The sequence below is a fragment of the Siphateles boraxobius genome, unplaced genomic scaffold (genome assembly GCF_051911475.1).
Source record: "Siphateles boraxobius isolate OS27281-9 unplaced genomic scaffold, OSU_SipBor_1 12, whole genome shotgun sequence".
In the NCBI taxonomy this organism is placed as follows: domain Eukaryota; kingdom Metazoa; phylum Chordata; class Actinopteri; order Cypriniformes; family Leuciscidae; genus Siphateles; species Siphateles boraxobius.
In genome coordinates this window covers 35,502,358-35,522,500 of record NW_027508722.1, presented here as the reverse complement: position 1 = coordinate 35,522,500, position 20,143 = coordinate 35,502,358, and the positions used below count along the sequence as shown (strand labels likewise).

The following is a 20,143-nucleotide window of genomic DNA, read 5'->3' as shown; positions in this document are numbered from 1 at the left end:
GCAATAGTTTTTCAGTAGATTGACTATATCATTCAGTGACAGAATCAGTTGCCAAGCGTGTGTATGTGCAGGTCTATCAGAGACGGTCCGGCTGTCTCTCTCTCTGTGCTGAACGAGGGATGTTTGTTTTCTCCGTGTTTGTCCGCAGCTGCTCGTTTATGTGTCTTTTGATTAGATCACCAGTGTGAGTCAATATTCAGGACATCTTCTGTGTCTACAGCGTCTCTGTCCTGTGCTGTTCTGCATGCTGTCGCTGCACTGAGGCATTTCACAGTGTGTGTTCAGAGCCATCGGCATCTTCACTACACTCACACACACTCCTCAGAGTTATACTTTGACCTCACAGAGCCTTTCTCTCTCTCTCTCTCACACACACACACACACACACACACACACACACACACACACACACACACACACACAGTGTTTAACATCTAAAGCCGTGTGTGTGACAGCGGGACAGATAGCAGATAAATCTAAAGGTACCGAGTCCTTTAGATTTATCTGCTATGGATTACGTTCCTAAGTGTGTTTCGGTTCTCCTGACAGCGCTGGAGAACTCCACTAACCAGACACAACACCACAAAGTTTTTAGTAACTAGTCATTTGTCTGTCCATGGTGAAAGTGAGAATAGTTTTTCAGCTGTGTTGGTTCTGGAAGTGTTTTTCTGTTCAATTGCGCCATAGAAATAGGCTTCATAAAAAGTCTTTAATAGAGTATGAAGCTGAATGAAACTAAGCAGTTGGGAAGGCCCTTTAACTGATCCCATAAAGCATGTAAAACAACTGATAGTCGTTGATTGTAAGTATAAAAACGAAACGATATACACTGCCGGCCAAAAAAAAAAGTCGCTGTTTGGATTTAAATGCTTAAGAGTCTATGATTGGAACATTATTGCAGTGATTATGTTTCTAACATGTTATATGTTTGGCAACAGTTCTTCTAACTCTAACTGATGGAGTGTGTAGCTTTTAATTTCTGAAACAATCATGTAGGAAGAAAATCATGTTCATATTCCAGGATGACAATATCCAGATTCATTGATGGAAATTGATGATGTGATGTTATTTCCATCAAGATCTTGTATTGTCAATGCAAGAGTCCAGCACTCTGTAAAGTCTCCTCCAGCACATCCCAAAGACTTTCAATGAGTTTAAGCTCTGGATTCATGTGTGAAAATGATTCTTCAAGCTTTTCACAACCATTCTTTCACAATCTGAGCCTGATGAATCTGGATATTGTCATCCTGGAATATGAACATGATGTTCTTCCTACATGATTGTTTCAGAAATGAAAAGCTACACACTCCATCAGTTAGAGTTAGAAGAACTGTTGCCAAACATATAACATGTTAGAAACATAATAATCACTGCAATAATGATCCAATCATAGACTCTTAAGCATTTGCCTATTTAAATCCAAACAGTGGCTTTTTTTTGGGCCCGGCAGTGTACATACACTACAAAGCTTGTGGGGTTGGTGAGAATGTTTGATGTACTGTAAGAAGATTCTTCTTACAGAAATGATTTTTATCAGCTCTTAAATGTCATGGCGGTTGGTCATTTGACATATTGATCCAATGATTTGATAGTGTTTCAAGTAAAGCTAATCTGCGATGTGTTGTGTAGCGTGTGCACTAGCTCAAAACAACAAACTATGAGTATTTAAATGTGTGTTGGGTGACAAATTTCAGTATTGTATTGTTTTCAAAATGAGCCAACAGTGACAAATATATTAGAAAGTGAGATTAGATTAGAAGTACGTTTTGTTTTGCAAGTGCATTTTGGGTTATGGAGTGGTTAAGTGCTGGCGTAAAGTTCAAATAAATGCAAGATAATCGTATTAAAATGCTTTTAAATGCTAATTTTTTTCATGTTAATTGGATGAATTTAGATCCAGCCCTTTCAAGCCGATCGATTGAAGTGTTTACATGAAGTCTTTCCAATCCAATTGAGCCATCAAACTGATTATTTGGGCACACGCAGATACTCACACATCAGCCATACCACATTTGGCCCCCGAGACGGGCCGAATTACAGCAATATCTTGTGGCTATTATGAATCTGGCTCCAGGAATGTGATGTCATCCCGCCCCCCTCGCATTGGGAATGCCCTCTCCCTGGGTCTCTTCCTTTTCCCAGCTTTCCATCTCAGCAGGATATTTTCTCGCATTCATTTTAATTTTAGGCAACATGAATGAGGGTAATCAAGCTGGAATGCAGTGAAGTCACACACACACTGACCGCATCCCAATTAAATGAGGCCGAGAGATCATTATTGACCTCCTGCCCACCCCCTCTTCCACTTTTCTTTTCTTCCTGTGTCTTCTCCTCCCCTTTCTGTGCAACACGTTAGGCCTGAATAGAAGAGTAGAGTTGTGTTGTGTTGGAGTTGTGCGCTCAGTCTCTCACACACACACATTTAGAGGGAAGCGTCCCCATGCTGTGTCACTGAAAACCCTCACAGTCTGAGCTGTCAATCAAACGCCGTTTCTCCCATATGCTGAACGTAAGGTATGACATCATCCCGCGGTACCAACTCACGAAAATATTTTCTTCTTCCGGACCGGGCCAAACACTTTTTTATCGAGCACTTCATCACTACATCGCGATAAACACGCGGCACCAGCCTCCATCGCTGTCGCCACAGAGATTCGTCAATTTAATGCTGTTTACAAGGCTTACAGTGAAAGCTTCAGAAAGAATAAAGAGCAAATCTTCAAACAGGCAGCGCTAAACGAGCCCAGATTCTCAGCATCTGCTTCCAGTTAGAGACACTGAGCCAGAGAAACACTGAGAGACCGAGAGATGAGTGACAACTCAGAGTTTTCATTCGCTTGTTTACTCTGACTGAACAACAGAGTTACTTTGAGCATCAAATCAGACAAAATGATCTATCTATCTCATCTGTCTGTCCATGTGTCTATCTGTCCGTCCGTCCATCCATCATTCTAGTTCTGTCACTAGATACTCATATTTTTGCAGTTTTTGAGGGTATATGGGTCTGTCTTTATTATTTTAAGTGAATTCTACCATATGTCTGTTGAGATACTGCCAGATTAAAAGTGCGTTGATGCAGTTGAGATATATTCTTGATAATATTTTTAAAATCAAACTATGGGGATTAGTTTGCAAGAATGAAACTGATGGACCAGTGATTGGGTTTAGCTTCATCGAATTTTTTTTTAACACTTTAACAGCTCATTATTTATTGCATAACATCAGAAGCTCATTCGTTCAAGTTTGAATATGAATATACTTCAATACTATTCCGGGACATATTTAGCTGTTTGAATATCCCTGCTGGTGTGTTAGTGAGAGTTCCTGTGCAGCGTCAGTGCGCCGCTCTCGTTAGCGCCCTCTAGCGGTCAATATGCGCCGTGACCCCGGCAGCTGAACCACAGAACCGCAGCCAGACAGTCTGCCACCGACACACACATCCACACATCCACAGACTGCTGGGGCCCTGCTTTACATGCCTCACACTCCTCATGTCATGAAGCCCACAGCTCACAGTGGGAGATCCCTCCAGCCTGTGCAATCACCACAGACATTTCAAATAACACGCTCATTAAGAATATTAACCAATAATATCACATATTTTGAGCATTATTAAATAGTTATTAAATAATGCTCAAGTTTAATGATGAAGAAATGTGCATTCAAATATTTTGATATTTTTTATATTGTTAATGACTAGTTATTGTAAAGTTTTACACATGCATTTTTCGTGCACAATTTAATTGGGGGGATTTGACCGTTTACTCTCCTCCTGTCCCTCCTGTTCACCTGTGAGCTGCTCGGCTTCTGGATGATAGTGATGGTGGTGCTGAATTTTTTACTTGCCGTTTGGACATCAGGCACCGTGAGAGGTGACACGTCTCTCTATGTGGCCTGTTGAAACACTTTAATTGTGGCCGTTTATTTGGTGACCCCGAGAGTTCATGCACGTTGGTTTCTGCCGGTGGCAAGAGCAAAGGTCGAAGCCGAATCCACAAACCTCCACACAAACCAGAGGCGCTTTAATGGACCAATTATTGGATTCCTAAGCACTTCACTTTGTTTTTCTTTTTCCTTGGGAAAAGTGATGTTGCCTGTGTGTGTGTGGTACAACTAGCCATGTCAGACTACTAAAAAAATGGCTTTATTAGGGGAAAGAAAAGCATTCAAATAATTATTCTTTAAAATACACAATATATGCATCATGCTAATATGTGCCAAAGCCCCTAGATGACCGATGCATCCAGCACAGAGTGTAATTTGAATGTGGTATGAATGAATTATAAGGTTTCCACTTGAACATTATTTGTGCAAGACCATCATAATAGGTGGGTTAAGTGTCACGGAATGTGCAAGATATGGAAAATCCCAAATGTGTGTTTTCTGGTTGCTGTTCTGTAGCAGCCTGTGATAAATCTAAAGCTGTTGTGGTGGTGGTGTGTGTGTGTGTGTGTGTGTGTGTGTGTGTGTGTGTTCTGCTGTCAGTCAGAGTGAGGGTTCTTGGTGAGCTGGCCCCGCGCGCGCACACACACATACACGCGCGCGCGCTCTTGGAGTTGAGGGGGTAGGGAATGGGAGGGGATATTTAACTTGGGAAAGAGAGGAGTTCTCCTCCAGACGCGCTCATTCTCTTCTGTCCCAGAGCAGGACCAGGCGAGTTTTCGGACGGATTTCTGACACCGCGGGGATATGAAGAACGTGCAGCAGATACTCGCGGGAACGCTTGACGTGTAAAGGACTGCTCGGAACTGTCAAGAGTCTGATTTTATACGGGACTAATGCCGAACATGTTCTAGACGCGGGTTGACGTCCTGATTGCGCGCGGAGTTCTGCAGGATCTGCCCACTCTGAGGAGAGACTGAGCGGATCTCGTCCCGGGTCAGCAGCGCCGGTTCGGCGGGACGGACTGGAGCCTGTGCACTCAGAGAGAGAGAGAGATAGAGAGAAGGCGAGAGCGTAAAAATAACATTGGCTAAGACGCGCTCCATTCCGCGGGCGCGCTGACATTTCAAACGCCAGTTTGGGTGGCACCCGGCAACAAAACCCGAGCAGGCTGTAGAAACGGTGCCATCCCATCCTATCCTGTTGCCATGGTGACACGCCAACAGCTTCGCTTGAGGAAAGTCCGATGAGGATACGCTTTTGAACCTTTCGCACTTGGCACGCCTCACCTGAGCAAGTATCCCTGTGAAAGAAAGTAAAAAAACAGCCCATGTCATTCCGGGCCACGCGGCCGTCTATTAAAAGATCTCGCTCGTGCTGTCGCTCGGACTATTTATGCACGAGGGCGCAGTGAGGGCCAACTCCACTCCGTAGACACACAGAAGACGAGTCATGGGCAGCATCACCCGCGCGCTCCCGCTACTACTGCTGCTCCTGTGCGCGCACGGCACCGCGGCCCAGCACTACCTGCGCCTGAGGCCCTCGCCCAGCGAACACCTGCCCGTCCCGGACCTTATCGAGGAGCCCGACCCGGAGTACGACCCGCGTGAGCAGGACCTCTCGGAGAAGACGCTGCGCAAGAAGCTGGGGAGCCACTTTGACCCCAGCTTCATGTCCATCCACCTGCCCGCGCAGCTGAACACCAGCGCGCCCCCGGACCTCCCGCGGATGCCCATACCGCCCGAGCTCAAGAAGCTGGACATCGCGGAGACGCCGTATGGCAGGCGCGTCAAGGTGGGCAAGAAGGCGCGGAGGAAGTTCCTGCAGTGGCTGTGGATGTACACGCACTGCCCGGTTTTGTACACTTGGAAGGACCTGGGCGCGCGCTTCTGGCCGCGCTACATCAAGGAGGGGAACTGCTTCAGCGAGCGCTCGTGCTCCTTCCCCGAGGGCATGTCCTGCAAGCCGGTCAAGTCGGTGACCAAGACCTTCCTGCGCTGGTACTGCCAGGGATTCCTGAGGCAGAAGTTCTGCACGTGGATACCGGTGCAGTACCCGATCATCTCCGAGTGCAAGTGCTCGTGCTGAGCAGCGAGAGGGTGGATCGATTCTCAATGATTGCACTGTTTACCCACGGACAGGGATGTGTGGCGCCACATAGCGAATCTATTTTTTTAAATATATATATATATATTTAAAAAAACAACAAAAAAGCTATATAGCTATAAAAAAGCTATAAAAAGCTATATATATATATATATATAGCTTATTAATTCAAAGTATATGAAATATATGTACATATTTAAGTCAAGGGAAGAAGACGAAGAAGAATGCAGCTATTTTTATTAAAGGATCAGGACCATATATTCTCACGAGAAGCACTTCAACTCGTGGTTATTTTTATGAAATTATTGCGAAGATGCAAGAGAGAACTTCACTTTCCTCACTGAACTCTATTTATAGAGACTGAAGAAGAACACTACGTTGATGCCTAGAAGTTTTGTACAAATATTAATATCAATAATGAAGATTTAAAAAAAAGGCTGGGCTGAAAATTATACACGTGAACTCAGCCTTTTCTTTCTTTTGAAAATCATATAGTATTTTAGTAAAAACAAACAAATGTGTACGTTTTATTTATTGTTTTAACTGTTGTGAGTATGTATAGATAAAGAGAAGAGAATAGAATATACCAGAAATTCTACTTGAAAACTTCTAAAAATGAATTTAAGAGAATATTAATAATAATAATAAACATGTCAATGTAAATGCCATGGTTTTAGTAATAAAATCTGTTAAACTTGGACTGAGTGTGAAGGATCTGATCTGAGAAATTAAAAATATTGAATGATGCATATGTTGCAGAATGAATGCAGATCGTTCTCTCCTGTGAAATTCTGTGCTGTTTCTGCTCTTATAACGCTGTGGAAATACTCGACACGGGCCGCATGGAAACGCTGTGCGTAAAAGCGCGCTGATGTTAACACAGCGCTAAAATATGATGCAGCCATTTTCAAACACTGTCATTGGTGAAATAGAGCAGGGAGAGCCAGCAGCTCCTGGCGTACAGCTTCTGGAAAGGGGAAGAGAGGGGGGGGGGGAGTCTGAGAGACAGAAATCTGAGCCCGATTCTTGTCCAAAAGTCTCGGCGTGAGAAACACTGCAACCCCTCTACAATGACTGTGAACTGATGCTGACGGTACCAGACTGTTAATTAGTCAGAAAACACACTGTCTGCGAGTTCAAGAGATGCTAGGCTCGTAAAAACGCGACTTCACGCGCACAGCGGCTCTCCGTGTTCCCGAGACGCGCGCCTGTCACTGCGAGGGAAAGTGCGTGTTATTGCTGAGGTTATTGTGACAGATACACTGCTGCTGCTGTGTTTTGGCGCAGGGTGGGGGCAGTTGTCAGCTCTGTTTCTTGATGATGTCTAGAGCTTTTTGGAGGAGGCTGAGAGTGTGTGTGCGTGTGTGTGTGTGTGACGCGCCGGCGCCACTCGGCCGCGCACTCTGGCGAGCGCAGAATAGATTGAACAGTAACCCTTTCAGCCTGTGTGTGTGAAAGCCAATCCCTGACAAACTAGCCCTCAAAACACACAGCCGTCAGACTGGCGGAGCACTTCAGCCTTCTGTGAGGGGGGGGGGGGGGGGTATTCATCATTAAAAATATGACCCAAGCTGGAGTGAATCAGGGAGTTCTTTGAGACCAAAGTTAAACACAATGTTTTCTGTCCTTGGCAGAGGCCAATGAGATACCAAATGAAGTAAATGCTCTAATGTGCAGTGTGTGCATGGAGACTGCGCTCGGGAAACAAAAGCAAAACAACTCACTTATCTGGATGAATTACAGCTAAGAACCGATGTAGAAATTTAATAATCGATCATCTGCGTGTCTCTAAGTAGTGCTGCGGTGGAGAAAGATTGTGATTTGTTAGATGTTTTGGTGTGTGTGTGCGTGTGTTAGGGGGGGGGGGGGGGGGGGGTTTGCGCTTCGCTTCCATTAGTCTTGTTGGTGACATTCATACTGTGCTTTGGGGACCACCAGCAGTTGCCTTAACTCATGGTGTGTGTGTGTGGCTACTACAGTCTGTGTGAGTCAAATTAACCTATCCGAACCTATCAAAGTGAATTCATATTTTGCTGTCGTAGCAAACAAATGCAAACATGCATATGATTATATAAAACATTTTGTTTTCCATGACCTCACAGCATCACAGTGAGTGTTTACTTATATTATGCAGTGGCCTCAAAACAAAGTAATTAAAATCACACTTAAGTACACTCTCAGAATTTTTTTTTTTACTTGATTAGGTTTCTAGTATACCACAGGTGTACATGTTATACTCTAAGGTACTAATATGCACCTTTTAGGAGTTGATTAGGAATAAAGTTTTACCTCTAGTCATACAAAATGATACAAATTAGATAAAAATGCATAATCAATTTGCAAGCAAAATGGTTCACAAAAAGAAGGCTAAAATGACAGCTGTAATGACGGATCCACACTTCCATATAGTAGGTGAAAAACAATATGTGACGAGAGCAGTGTCTGAAGTTACAGTGTAGGGAAATAGTACCCGGATGATCTTCTACTTCCGGTGAGATCCTGAAGTGTGCATATGATGGACACTTTACTTCCCATGAGGCCACAGGAGAGGATCTGTGAATGACAGTAAAAAGAGACAAACTGACATTTATACACAATCACAATACGCAGAATGCACTCTTTTAGCAGTCGTGAAGTAATTATTATTTCAAATAAGTGTCTACTCAAGAGAGTATGTGATTTCGGACGCAGTCCTGGTGTTATAGTAATGTTAGTGGAATATGTGATTCTCTACACCTGTGCTTCCTCTGAACTCGAGGAGAAATGACTTCATTCAGCCACTAAAAGCACCAAAACACCAGCTCATGACTTCAACAACACTGAAAAAATATCTCAAACCCATTGAAATACTTTTTACTCTAAATTCCAATGAAATTCCAAGAAACGCAAGTATTGAATTGAATTAAATATAAAGCCGTTTGTTCAATAGACATTGAATTAAATATAAAGTCTGAAATAGTATTTCAATAACTGTACACCGTTATTGAGCTGAACTGAATCAACACTGAACTGATTTCAGAATAATGACTGTTGACTGCCTTTTTACAGCTTTACAGCACAATTGAACTCTCTTCACATCACTGAATCGTTATTTTCCTGTAAAGCTGCTTTTAAACAATCTGTATTAAGCGCTATAGATATTAAGGTGACTTGACTAGTATCTGGGATTAGTCCCTTTAGACGTTCTACTAAGTAACTTTGCAACTACATGTCATCTAACTCTCATCAGGTTAGTAGAATAAGTTGACATGTATTTACTATAGAGACAGTAAATGTCTGTCGGGGAGCATGAAAATAAAAGTGCTAGCAGATATTAAACTGACAGTTTATTAATACTCTAATGACTGCCAGTCGAGTTGCAAAGTTACTGAATGTCTGAGTGGACCATTGAAATGAAGTGTTACCTATTTTCTTATGATGAATGATGAAGAATCAGCAGTTCAAACAAGCGGATGATATTTGATCTTATTCAATGAAATAAATACTTTTAAGGTTTCTGTGCAGGACGTCCGGTGTTTCTGAGGTGGAATCAAAGCTTTATTCACAGGTAGACGATTACAATATTGACAAAGCATTAAGTACTTAATCAGGCCGTGTGTTGGGAATGACAGGTCACAGTAAACGGATGCTGTAGACAGATCCACTCGAGAGAGAGTTTTCCGTTTATTCTGGCTGTACTGAGGACTGAGCGTCAAGACCATGTGAGACTCCAGGAACGAGTGTGTCTACTCTTGCTGTGTGATTTCTGCAGGAGAGGATTGCAGAAACACAACACACTCCTGTAGTGGTTTACCGAGGAACAGACGGGCATGTCTTAATGCTGTAGTGCTGAAACTGAAGCCTATCTGATGTCCAAGGACAGAATTCAGACTATCCAGGGAGCCTATTGTGGTAGTCCGGAGGAGAACTAGTCTTTTTTGTGGACAGGTACCTGTGAGAAAGAAAGAAGAACGGCAAAAATTAAACAAAGCTTATACTCTACCATTCTGAAGTTTGGGGTCTGTAAGGACTTTTTTACTGCTATACAGCAAAGATGCATCAAAAGTCACATTAAAGACATTTATAATGTTAATGCCACTCTTGCTGTTCTTTTGGACATGACAAAAATGTAATCAAATAATCACATAGAAAACAGTTCTTTTAAATTGTAATAATACTTCACAATATTACTGCGTTTACTATATTGTTGTTAAAATAAGCAGAAGAGACTTATTTCAAAAACATTAAAAAAAACTTACCAACCCTAAAGCTTTAAACGGTTCTATGAAATATCTGCAAATGTAAATCAGTTTTTTTTTTAAATGACTGTATATTCTAAAGCGGTGTTGTTTGTGTGGATGCTCATGTAAATAGGGTCCAAAATGTGGCCTAATCATTTTAAAAATGGGATCTGTGCATCTAATGCTACAGTCAAGTGTTCCCTATGAAGTGCTATCTTCCCTGAGCACTTTGATGGTTCTTTATTTCTCTGTCTATGGCAGTTTCATGAGCTCTCCATGATGAGCAGAAGCAGTTGTGCATAATTCATAATTCTCCTTGTGTGACTTTAACGGTCCTTGAACAGTTAAAATGTTTCATTTGCTCTTGATTCATCAAGTTTATTGGTTATCATAGTGGCCGTCTATTTGCTTTATGGGTCATTGGTCATTAATTAGTCGTGAGTGTGTATGCATGCATAGATCATATTCTGCTTGATGAGGAGAACATTATCATGCTGCACTGCCCTCTACTGGCTAACAGAGATTGCCACGATAAATAATAAACACTACAAGTTATCACTGCATTTATGTTAAATGATACGATTCATGCGATGTGACAGAATCACTCTATTAAACAGAATATTCAGGTCTATATGCCCAGTACATCATCCTGATAAATATAAGTTTTTGTTTTAAGAAATGTATATAGGCTATTGAAGTTTAAAATGAAAGTGTAAATAATTTCGACACTCTCCTGTACATCATATTGACACCACACACACACACACACACACACACACACACACACACACACACACACACACACACACACACACACACACACACACACACACACACACACACACACACACTGTACCGGTAGAGCATGAGACTGTAATCTTCCTCATTTTTTCTCCATATCTTGCAGACATATGGCTTATAGATGCTGAGGTGATGACAGCTCTTCGTCTCATCCATTCCTGACACTGTGTTGGAGTGATGAGGTGAGACAGTGTTGAAGTGAATCATTATCAGTGTGAGAAGTTTATGTGTTGCTCTGTTTGCCTGTGGATGTGAAGCAGGTTTGACAGCTCAGACTTTCATCAGCTTATAACGTGCACTGTGTGTACTTTACAAATATATTTATTTGTTATGTCAGTATTTTTAGAACTTTCATATTCTGTTACCACCTGTATATTGCATATATTTCTATACTATAGGTGTATTTTTTGGAAGAGTACACATGTTTTTAGACATATATGTTAACAAATATTAAACATTTTCAATGTTATTGCTCTGGAAAAAGAAATGTATGTTTAATGTATGTTGGGCCTAGTGGGGTATATTGTCACAAAACATACCCCAAAACACACAAACACACACACACACACACACACACACACACACACACACACACACACACACACACACACACACACACAGACACACAGACACACACACACACACACACACACACACACACACACACACACACACACACACACACACTTTATTCTACATTGTACTTGTTACACATGTTGTATGTAGTTACTGTAGTAATAACTATTAATTATGCATAATCACATGCAACTACAAAATTTTAACTAACCCTAAATCAGCCCCTATTCCTAAGTACATGTGGTTCATTATTTTTACTCAGTACTTAAATGTATAATTGTGTGTGTGTGAGAGAGAGAGAGAGAGAGAGAGAGAGAGAGAGAGAGAGAGAGAGAGATTTGGATGTTGTTTTAATATGAACTGTAATGTTATATTGTAATGGATTTTCAGCAGTTGATAAACAGTATATAAAGTTCTTAAAAGAAAAAAGTAAACATTCTATCAATCAGTTGTACAATAAATTGCATTGTAATTAATGAATTGTATATAATTATAAATCTAACACGTGACACTTTCTGTGAACATATTTCAAGGTTTTGGTTCAAATCTGCCTAGTGGCTTCTGTCCTCATGCATGTCAGAGTGGTTTTAGCTTGTTATGCAACACTTTTTATAAAGTTATAAATGTGTACAAATAGTTTGAGGAACAGAATGATTTATGACTGTAGGTGTTTGAAACCAGCAAATGAGCCACTGCTATAGAGAAAACAAACATTTGTGCAATTGGACTGACCCAGAACCTTAAATCCCCCTCTTGTGACAATAAACCCCTCTGTAATTTAGATAGATATCTTACAGCTCTGGTGTTAACGGTTTTACTACTGTAGAATTTCTATTTCCCCTCCCACATGATAATGAAAGGTTAACACTCATGAATGACTCAATCTTGAAGTGTAAGAATGCTAAACAGGCAGCAGGGGGCGCCATTGACTCACAGGTTCCACAATGTCCTCACACACACACACACACACACACTCCTGTGAGTGCGGTTTCTGTAGATGGCACAGACAGATCGTCCTGAAGGTTTGTGTGAGTGTGTGAAGTGCTTGTGTGGGGGCAGGAGGAGACGGCTCTTTTATTTCTTGACCTCTCACACACGTGACACACTCATCAGAGTAAAACGCCACTGAACGGTGCCATAAATACCACAAGAATGTTGAGAAGCTTACACAGGCCTGAGAAACTCCCACACACGTCAACACACACACACACATGGACGCTATTCATTGAGAAATTACTTTATTTTTCGGCACATTCTGAAAAATGCGTGATCCTAAATCTTTTGAGTCTGATGCGCACCAGTGGTGCCGGTCCCCTAAAACCAGCCGCAGAAACCAGTTTGCCATGCAGCGATGTTAAAAACCCTTCATCAGTTATTTATTGTGTGTCAGCATGAAACATGTGAGAGTATTCCCACTCATCAACACAAAGAACTATGAAATTAAATCTAAAACAAATTTGAATAAGTCAATTCCCCAGATGTTTAGTTGGATTGTGTTTTAGTTTACTGTTGTGTCAGGAGAATCATCCTCCAGCTCCCAGAGCTCGGCACGGTTTCCTCCAGGAGACTTTTTCTTCCCCAGTTCCAATCATTTTTTCTTCAAGTTTTCCAGTCTGTGCCACAGAGAAATATCAACACAATCGTGACGCTTCACTGGAGGAATGGTGTTGTCTGAGGTTTGTTTTGCATAAAATGAAAAATAGTTCAGCTTTAGGCTGGTCAGATTACTGTCTTGCATCCAGTGGAGGAATTTCTGCTACCTTTTTGCAAGCCAGATTTATTAAAGGAATAATTAACCCCCCCAAATTAAAAATGTCATTCCATACATCTGATTTTCATTCTTCCGTCAAACACAAAAGATGTTAGACAGAATCTCTAAACTGCTATTTTCCATAAAGTTAAATCATGTCATTATCATCTGAGAATATTCCCCTCCACAGCTTTCTAGTCTGATTTGTGCCTCACAATTATTATTAGTAGACCCACAAAACCAATGACTGACTTGATCATCTTGATGCCTCTAATTTGAATAAATGAATATAAGATGAAAACTGGGCTAGATATCTTCTGTCTTCCACAGAAGAAAGAACATCATACCGGATCATGAACGTCTTGAGGGTGAGTAAGTGATGGCAGGATGTAGTTGAAATATTGAAACAGCTGGCTGGTGTACAGTTGTGTTCATCTCTGTAATGAAGGAGTTGGTCTCGGTGTCGTTCACTACACGTCCTCCTGCTCAGACACTCGGGTCTGGAGGATGGCCAGCTCTGGGCAGAATTATAGCTGTTCCACATCTTTTTAATGATGTTTTTTTCTGTGCTTCGAGGTGGTGGAATCACTGTTTTGGAAAATTCCCTGCCTAGTATTTTTCAGATGTTCTCGTGATGAATGTTTCCTTGGAGATGCGCAGTATAATGTTAAATGTCTTAAAGTGATAGTTCACCCAAAAATGAAAATTCTGTCAGTATTTACTCACCCTCATGTTGTTCCAACCCCGTAAGACCTTCGTTCATCATCGGAACACGAATTAAGATATTTTTGATGAAATCTGAGAGCTGGATCACTCCTCCATACTAGTCCATAGCCTTCTAAGGGATTGAAACTTGTTCCCCGAAAAGTTATTAAAGACATCGTTAAAATAGTCCAAGTGACTACAGTGGCTCAATCTTAAGTTTATCAAATGACGAGAATACTTTTTGTGCGCAAAAACAAACAAAAATAACGACTTTATTTCAACTATTAATTGCCTTCTCTGTGGGGCTATAATTAAATATCTTAATTCGTGTTCCGAAGATGAACGAAGGTCTTACGGGGTTGGAACAACATGAGGGAGAGTAAATACTGACAGAATTTTCATTTTTGGGTGAACTATCCCTTTAAATGCGCAGTCCAAGCAAGTCGTTTTGTAACCTGATGAGAAGAGTATGTTGCTTAGGTAATTCAATAGTATGAAAACAAGATCTTTTTTAGAGAACTTTGTGTTGATCATGAGCTGCATGATGAACCGCATGCTTTTTTTTTCAATAAGCACAGTGTCTCTTTTATTTATTTAAAGATATTATCACCTATTTGGGTTTCCAACACTGTTATGGAGATGCCCTCGTTAAAGATCTTGATCACGTGATGTTCAAACAGGATGAGTGCGATTCATCCTCATGTGTTTTAGGTTCAGTTCTGGAATTCTGTGATGCATCACGGTTTCCTACTCGGACGGTGTGGGATGATTATAATAGTTGATCTGTTAGGGACGAACACACACACTGCATCTGCCTTGAGTTTGTTCCGTGTTCTCATTACGCGCTCCATGTGGATTCTTCATCCCACACACACGCCGATTGTTTCCGATGATTTACCGGAATCAAAGACTCTTGAATGACTCCATGAGATAGTATCGTGGAATAAATAAACATTAGTGTGTCAATTGAGCGCCGGAACATCAGCAGAGCAATAACACGCATGCGCAAAGACGTCTGATGCTGCCAGAGGGCGCGAGTGATTCGAGTCTGACCTCCTCACCCGCTCCACCCCCTTCACAACGCAAAGTAAAAGTTAGTTATAGGGCTTAGTTGTTTCTCAAGGATTTAAAATGTTTCAGTATTAAAGGGACCGTTCTGTCATCATTTACTGATCCACAAGTTGTTCCAAACCTGTATTAATTGTTCTGCTGAACACAAGAAGATATTTTGGGTAACCAAACGGTTGATGGGACTCATTGACTTCCATTGTATTAAAAATAAATACTGTGGAAGAAGTCAATGGGGTCCATCAACTTTTTAGTCACCAACATTCTTAAAAATATCTTCTTTTGTGTTCAACAGAACAAAAGAAATTCACACAGGTTTGAAACGACTTGGATCAGCAAATGATGACAGAATTAATATTTTTGGGTGAACTATCCCATGTTAGATTACAATTTAGTAAGAGGGGGTATTTTCACTAGTTGAAAAATAGACGCTATCCGTAAGTCTGAGGAGGTGAATAGCTAAGATATCTATAGGTTTTCATATCACTAACATACAATTTTTTTGTTTAAAAGATAATTAACGGTTTGCTGACTGAATGTGCAGCCGAAGTAGTTTATAATAAAGCGCGAGCCGAACCAGACTGCGCCTCGAAAATTACATTTGTATTCACGTGTAATATTTCACAGATTCTCTATAAAGCCGAAATTCCACGCCCTAAAAGTCCAAGTATAATTCGCATAGTGCTAGACCCCCGACCACACACGGCGTCTCCAAACCAAGTTACCTACCTAGACAGCATCATAAGTGCCTGTGTCATATGTGTGTGTTACAGGCGCGTAACGGAGTCGACAGGCGCATCCGGCGATGCTAATATTGCAGCTCTTGTATGATAAATTGCTTGTTTATCATTTGAGTCGCTTATCAAGCGTTTGCTAAAAATATATATGTGAAACAAAAATGCTGTCTGCCACTATGATGCTCAAAAAATGCAGTAGTACGCGACTCTGCCAGATGTAAGACCCACGACCACCCAGTGGACACGTCTGAAAACAAAGCGAGTTGCTGCTAAGACAGCATTTTTGTGGCATAATTGGCGCGCGTGAATCCACAAAACGCTGTGTGCTCATTTGACGGGCAAATATGTTGCACTATTACCCAAAACACCACGCGCCCCCACATATGATGCCCAAAAATGCCGTTTGAAACAGCCTCGCTCTCTAATGCAGTTTGTGTCTGGAACTGTGTGTTTGACGGGGTTCAGTCGAGTTTCTCACCTTGGCTCTCTCTCCGTCACCCCTCCTCTCTCTCTCTCTCTCTCTCTCTCTCTCTCTCTCTCTCTCTCTCATTGCGCGAGCGTGTGTCAGTGTGTGTCTGTCTCATGAACGGAACTGACCGCTGCTGGATCTGTGAGTTACAATCATTCACTATCAGACAACGGGACTAAACCAATCGATCTGGATTTATTTCCCCACACACCCGCTCTTGAATGAGGTTTAGAGGTTCAGACGGGATTCACAGATTCAGGTGAGTTAGCAAAACACTTCAAGTGCATCATGCATTTTGCAATTATAATTGGAAATATATGTAGCATTATATAGTATAGTTAAGCATGTGATTTGTTAAGTCAGGTTAGTGAGAGCTTTGCAGATCCCAACCAGCTCATCTAATTACAAATTACACTGAATGTATTACATTATGAAAATTCAGCTTGGTTACCATTGTTCCCCATACATACTATATACTCTATAAACTAGTGATTGTTACTACAGTAGATCTTTGCTGGTGTGATATTAATATAAAAAAATAATTCTGAAAGCTTTTAACAATGTTTTGTATGAATTTATTAAGATTTTACTGTTGTAAATAAGTGACTACTAAAATGAATTTCAAATGCAGTGAATGATATTTAATCAACTAGTGTTCATTAAGTGTGTTTTGTTGTATTTATATAATAATATTGATTAAACAATAATGAGTGCAGCACTGTGCACTGCTCATATTCTCTGACAGGTGAGCGAGAATTTCTCTCTTTTTTTAATGGTGATTTAACAGAGCGCTCCAAACTGGGTTTCCTTCCCGGTCCACGAGTGATGCCAAGCAAAGCAACTCTTCACGAGTCTTCTTAGGTATGCGTGACACCGTCAAGATTTCTGCTTCCCCCTGATGGACGTGGCACACACACGTTTGTGTGTGTGTCTGTGTGGATTCCTGTGATTTTATTGCAGTGAAGCCCCTCTCTGGTTTCCCTGAGGTCACAGATGAACTGTAGAGTTAAACTTTGGGAAAAACATTTACGCCAGCTCAGTTTACTGATCCTGCCCACTGCTGGCCCTCAAGAAAAGGGGAAAAAATCTGACGTTTCAAGAGCTGTCAAAACGAAAAGCTCTGTGATTACCAGTAAAGTCAAAGGTGTAGCAAACCGTGTGCTGGTTTGATTCTTACTACATCCCAGATCTCTCTGCCACCAAAAACCATCAAAACTCTGTCATCGTTTAGTCATCCTCATGTGGTTTCAAAGCTGTACGTGTTTCTTCTCCTGTGGAACACAAAAGGAGATATTTAGCACAATGTTTATGCTCTTCTTTTCCATACAATGAAAAAAAGCACCATAAAAAAGCTCCATGCAAGTCTTTACGAGAGGAACAGACTAAAATTTAAGTCATTTTATTTCAGAAGACTTGGTCGAGTAGACTACTTTATTATATTGTTTTTTGTCACCATATGCATTCATTGTATATAGAGAGCAGCTTGGACATTCTCCTAAACATCTCCTTTTGTATCCCACAGAAGGACGAAATTCCCACGATATGAGGGTGAGTAAATTCAAAATTTCTGTTTTTTAGTGAACTATTTCTTTAATCGCACACATCATACTCTTCTGTGATGATGCACTGAATGTATATGATGTGTGCCATGTGTGATTTTGGGTCCCACTCCCGTTTTAGCGTTATGTTCCTGTTCTCCTGCATTTTAAGACATAATTGTGCCGTATTTTCAGCGCTGGGCAACATTAGAGCGTTTTTCAACTTCAGTGAAAGGTTTGGATCTGACACAGCCTTGGCTCGGTCCACCTTAGCAGCTAAAGTCAACATGGCCTATATTTCACTCTCCTCCTTTTCCAGCACAGGAAGCTTCGTGTGTGTGTGTGTGTGTGTGTGTGTGTGTGTGTGTGTGTGTGTGTGTGACACCCTTTTCTCTTTTGTTGCCGACAAAAAAAGCCCCTCTACTAACTTTAACAGCTTTACTGAACTTACCTCTTAAAGGGGTCGGATCATGAATCAAATCTTGATCTTTCAATATAAAAGAGTTTGATGTACTTTGAAATCAACTTTTAGAACCTTTAGGGACATTAATTAAAGTTTAAATATTTTAAAGAGACAAATGTGGGAAACAGACACATTTAACCACAAACTGTCTGTTTTTGGTTTGCTTACACTAGAGTGGATCTTAGGATAAAAAAATGATATATTAAATATTTTTGTATGTATGAACAATGTGTGATATGACCTCTTCAAGAGTTGAGCATTGCTCCTGCTTTTGTCTGTCTGTTTATGCATGTGATTTTAAGCATGTCAAGAGGTCAGGGGTCATAAAATAGCAGGTGACAGCCGTAAAAGTGTAATTGTGGGAGTGTGTGCGCTTGTAGTTATTCTATGCCGTGCAACTCCTGCGCTGTAACTTTTGGGGTGTGCTTAAACACACACGCACACACACACACACACACACACACACACACACACACACACACACACACACACACACACACACACACACACACACACACACACACACGGAGTGTGTCCAGTCGGAGAGCGGCGTTAAATGATTCAATCTGTTGTAGCCCTGGCACCTTAAGACTTTGTGTGTGTGTGTGTGTGTGTGTGTGTGTGTGTGTGTGTGAGTAAGAGTGGTGCACAAAATGTGTTTGTCAGTATTTGAACACTTCATAAAATTATTTGTGGTTTCCCTCCTGAGTTCAAAGCTGGTGATGCCTAGCGGTGAAATTTTTGTTGTCAACTGGAAAAAGATGTGTGTGTGTGTGTGTACTTATGTGTGAGTTTGCATGTTATTTTACACAACACCCATGCATTAAACCCCTAACACCACCCTAAACCACAAACATGTTTGCATATATATCTAATTGAGGACATGCCATAGACTTCTATTGTTTATATATATATATATATATTTGTATACCTCTATTGTATTTGGACGTCTCTAAAGAAAGGTTTTGCTAGATTAGTTTTAGTGAACCTCTGGTAGAATGTCTGTCCCTAAAGTAAAATTGCAGAACTGTGAAGCAACACATGATTTATTACTGCACAGATTCTCAAAAGATCTTCAAATTATTTTCAAATCAGCAATCAATGCATGAGCCGGTGGTCATGTGTGTTTCTGTGAGTGTGTGTGTGGTTAAGGATCAGGTTCTGCTGTTTTAGTAAGGGCTGGGTTTGGTCGGTGTGTGTGAAGGAAGGGTCTGGTCGCAGTGGCTGCATTCTTTTACCAGGCGGATTTCTTTCCACTCGCACATTAGTAGTCATGCATTTAACTTGTCATTTTGCTGTATTATGACTTGAATCAGTTTTACTTCCCAGATTCCTCAAATAATGTCCAGATTTACTTTATTAAGTGATCAGATGCTCCATTTTCACCTGCTGAACCATACAACAGGTGAAAAACAAATCCTAGACTCACACTGAAGGACGGACCCGAGACTCAATAAAACACATCAGAGCAGGTCCATAGTTATCAACACTAATGTACGCACAATTAACGCCGATCCTCCATTTTCTTTGGAGTAATTCATGTTGACAGCAAACATGCCTCTCTGTCATATCTTGTTTTTGCAATCTTTAAGTTCTTAAAGGAAAATTGGCACTGAAGAAGGGAGTCAGATAAAGAGAGATTATTCTCTGTTGAGACGCTCTGGATTAGTTTGTCCAGACCGATTCCTCTCTCTCTCCCTCATTACAATCAACATGAAACTGCAGTCGCAACTCATTTTACTCCCATATTTTGTTGTTTCCAAATGAAAGAGGATATTCAGTAAGAAAATTGTATCCATCGGGAACTGACTGAGAAGTGGGCGTTTCA

At 41.1% G+C, this 20,143-nt stretch overlaps 3 protein-coding genes across 5 annotated transcripts in view; all 3 read left to right on the top strand.

Annotated features, from left to right (window-relative positions):
- ankfn1b (ankyrin repeat and fibronectin type III domain containing 1b) overlaps nucleotides 1-11,191 on the top strand; it is a 108,866-nt gene extending 97,675 nt beyond the window's left edge. Inside the window, exon 24 of the mRNA XM_077219252.1 lies at nucleotides 11,116-11,191. The gene's annotated coding sequence lies outside the window, so the exon portion shown is untranslated. The remainder of the gene's footprint in view (nucleotides 1-11,115) is intronic.
- On the top strand, nucleotides 5,206-6,089 carry nog2 (noggin 2). Its single transcript, XM_077219281.1, has one exon. It carries the CDS (start codon nucleotides 5,335-5,337, stop codon nucleotides 5,968-5,970), a length of 636 nt encoding a protein of 211 aa, XP_077075396.1. The 5' UTR covers nucleotides 5,206-5,334; the 3' UTR covers nucleotides 5,971-6,089.
- A 5,077-nt stretch (nucleotides 11,192-16,268) lies between the features above and the next one.
- The window catches only part of ntn2 (netrin 2), a 30,805-nt gene continuing 26,930 nt past the window's right edge, over nucleotides 16,269-20,143 (top strand). The window contains exons 1-3 of one of the 3 annotated variants that reach the window (XM_077219271.1): nucleotides 16,269-16,573; nucleotides 17,102-17,175; nucleotides 17,837-17,862. The gene's annotated coding sequence lies outside the window, so the exon portion shown is untranslated. The remainder of the gene's footprint in view (nucleotides 16,574-17,101; nucleotides 17,176-17,836; nucleotides 17,863-20,143) is intronic. The other 2 variants (XM_077219272.1, XM_077219273.1) reach the window with 2 other exon arrangements.

What these genes read in the sequence shown, in the direction of transcription:
- nog2 (XM_077219281.1), top strand. Translation starts at nt 5,335, where the DNA reads ATGGGCAGCATCACCCGCGCGCTCCCGCTACTACTGCTGCTCCTGTGC.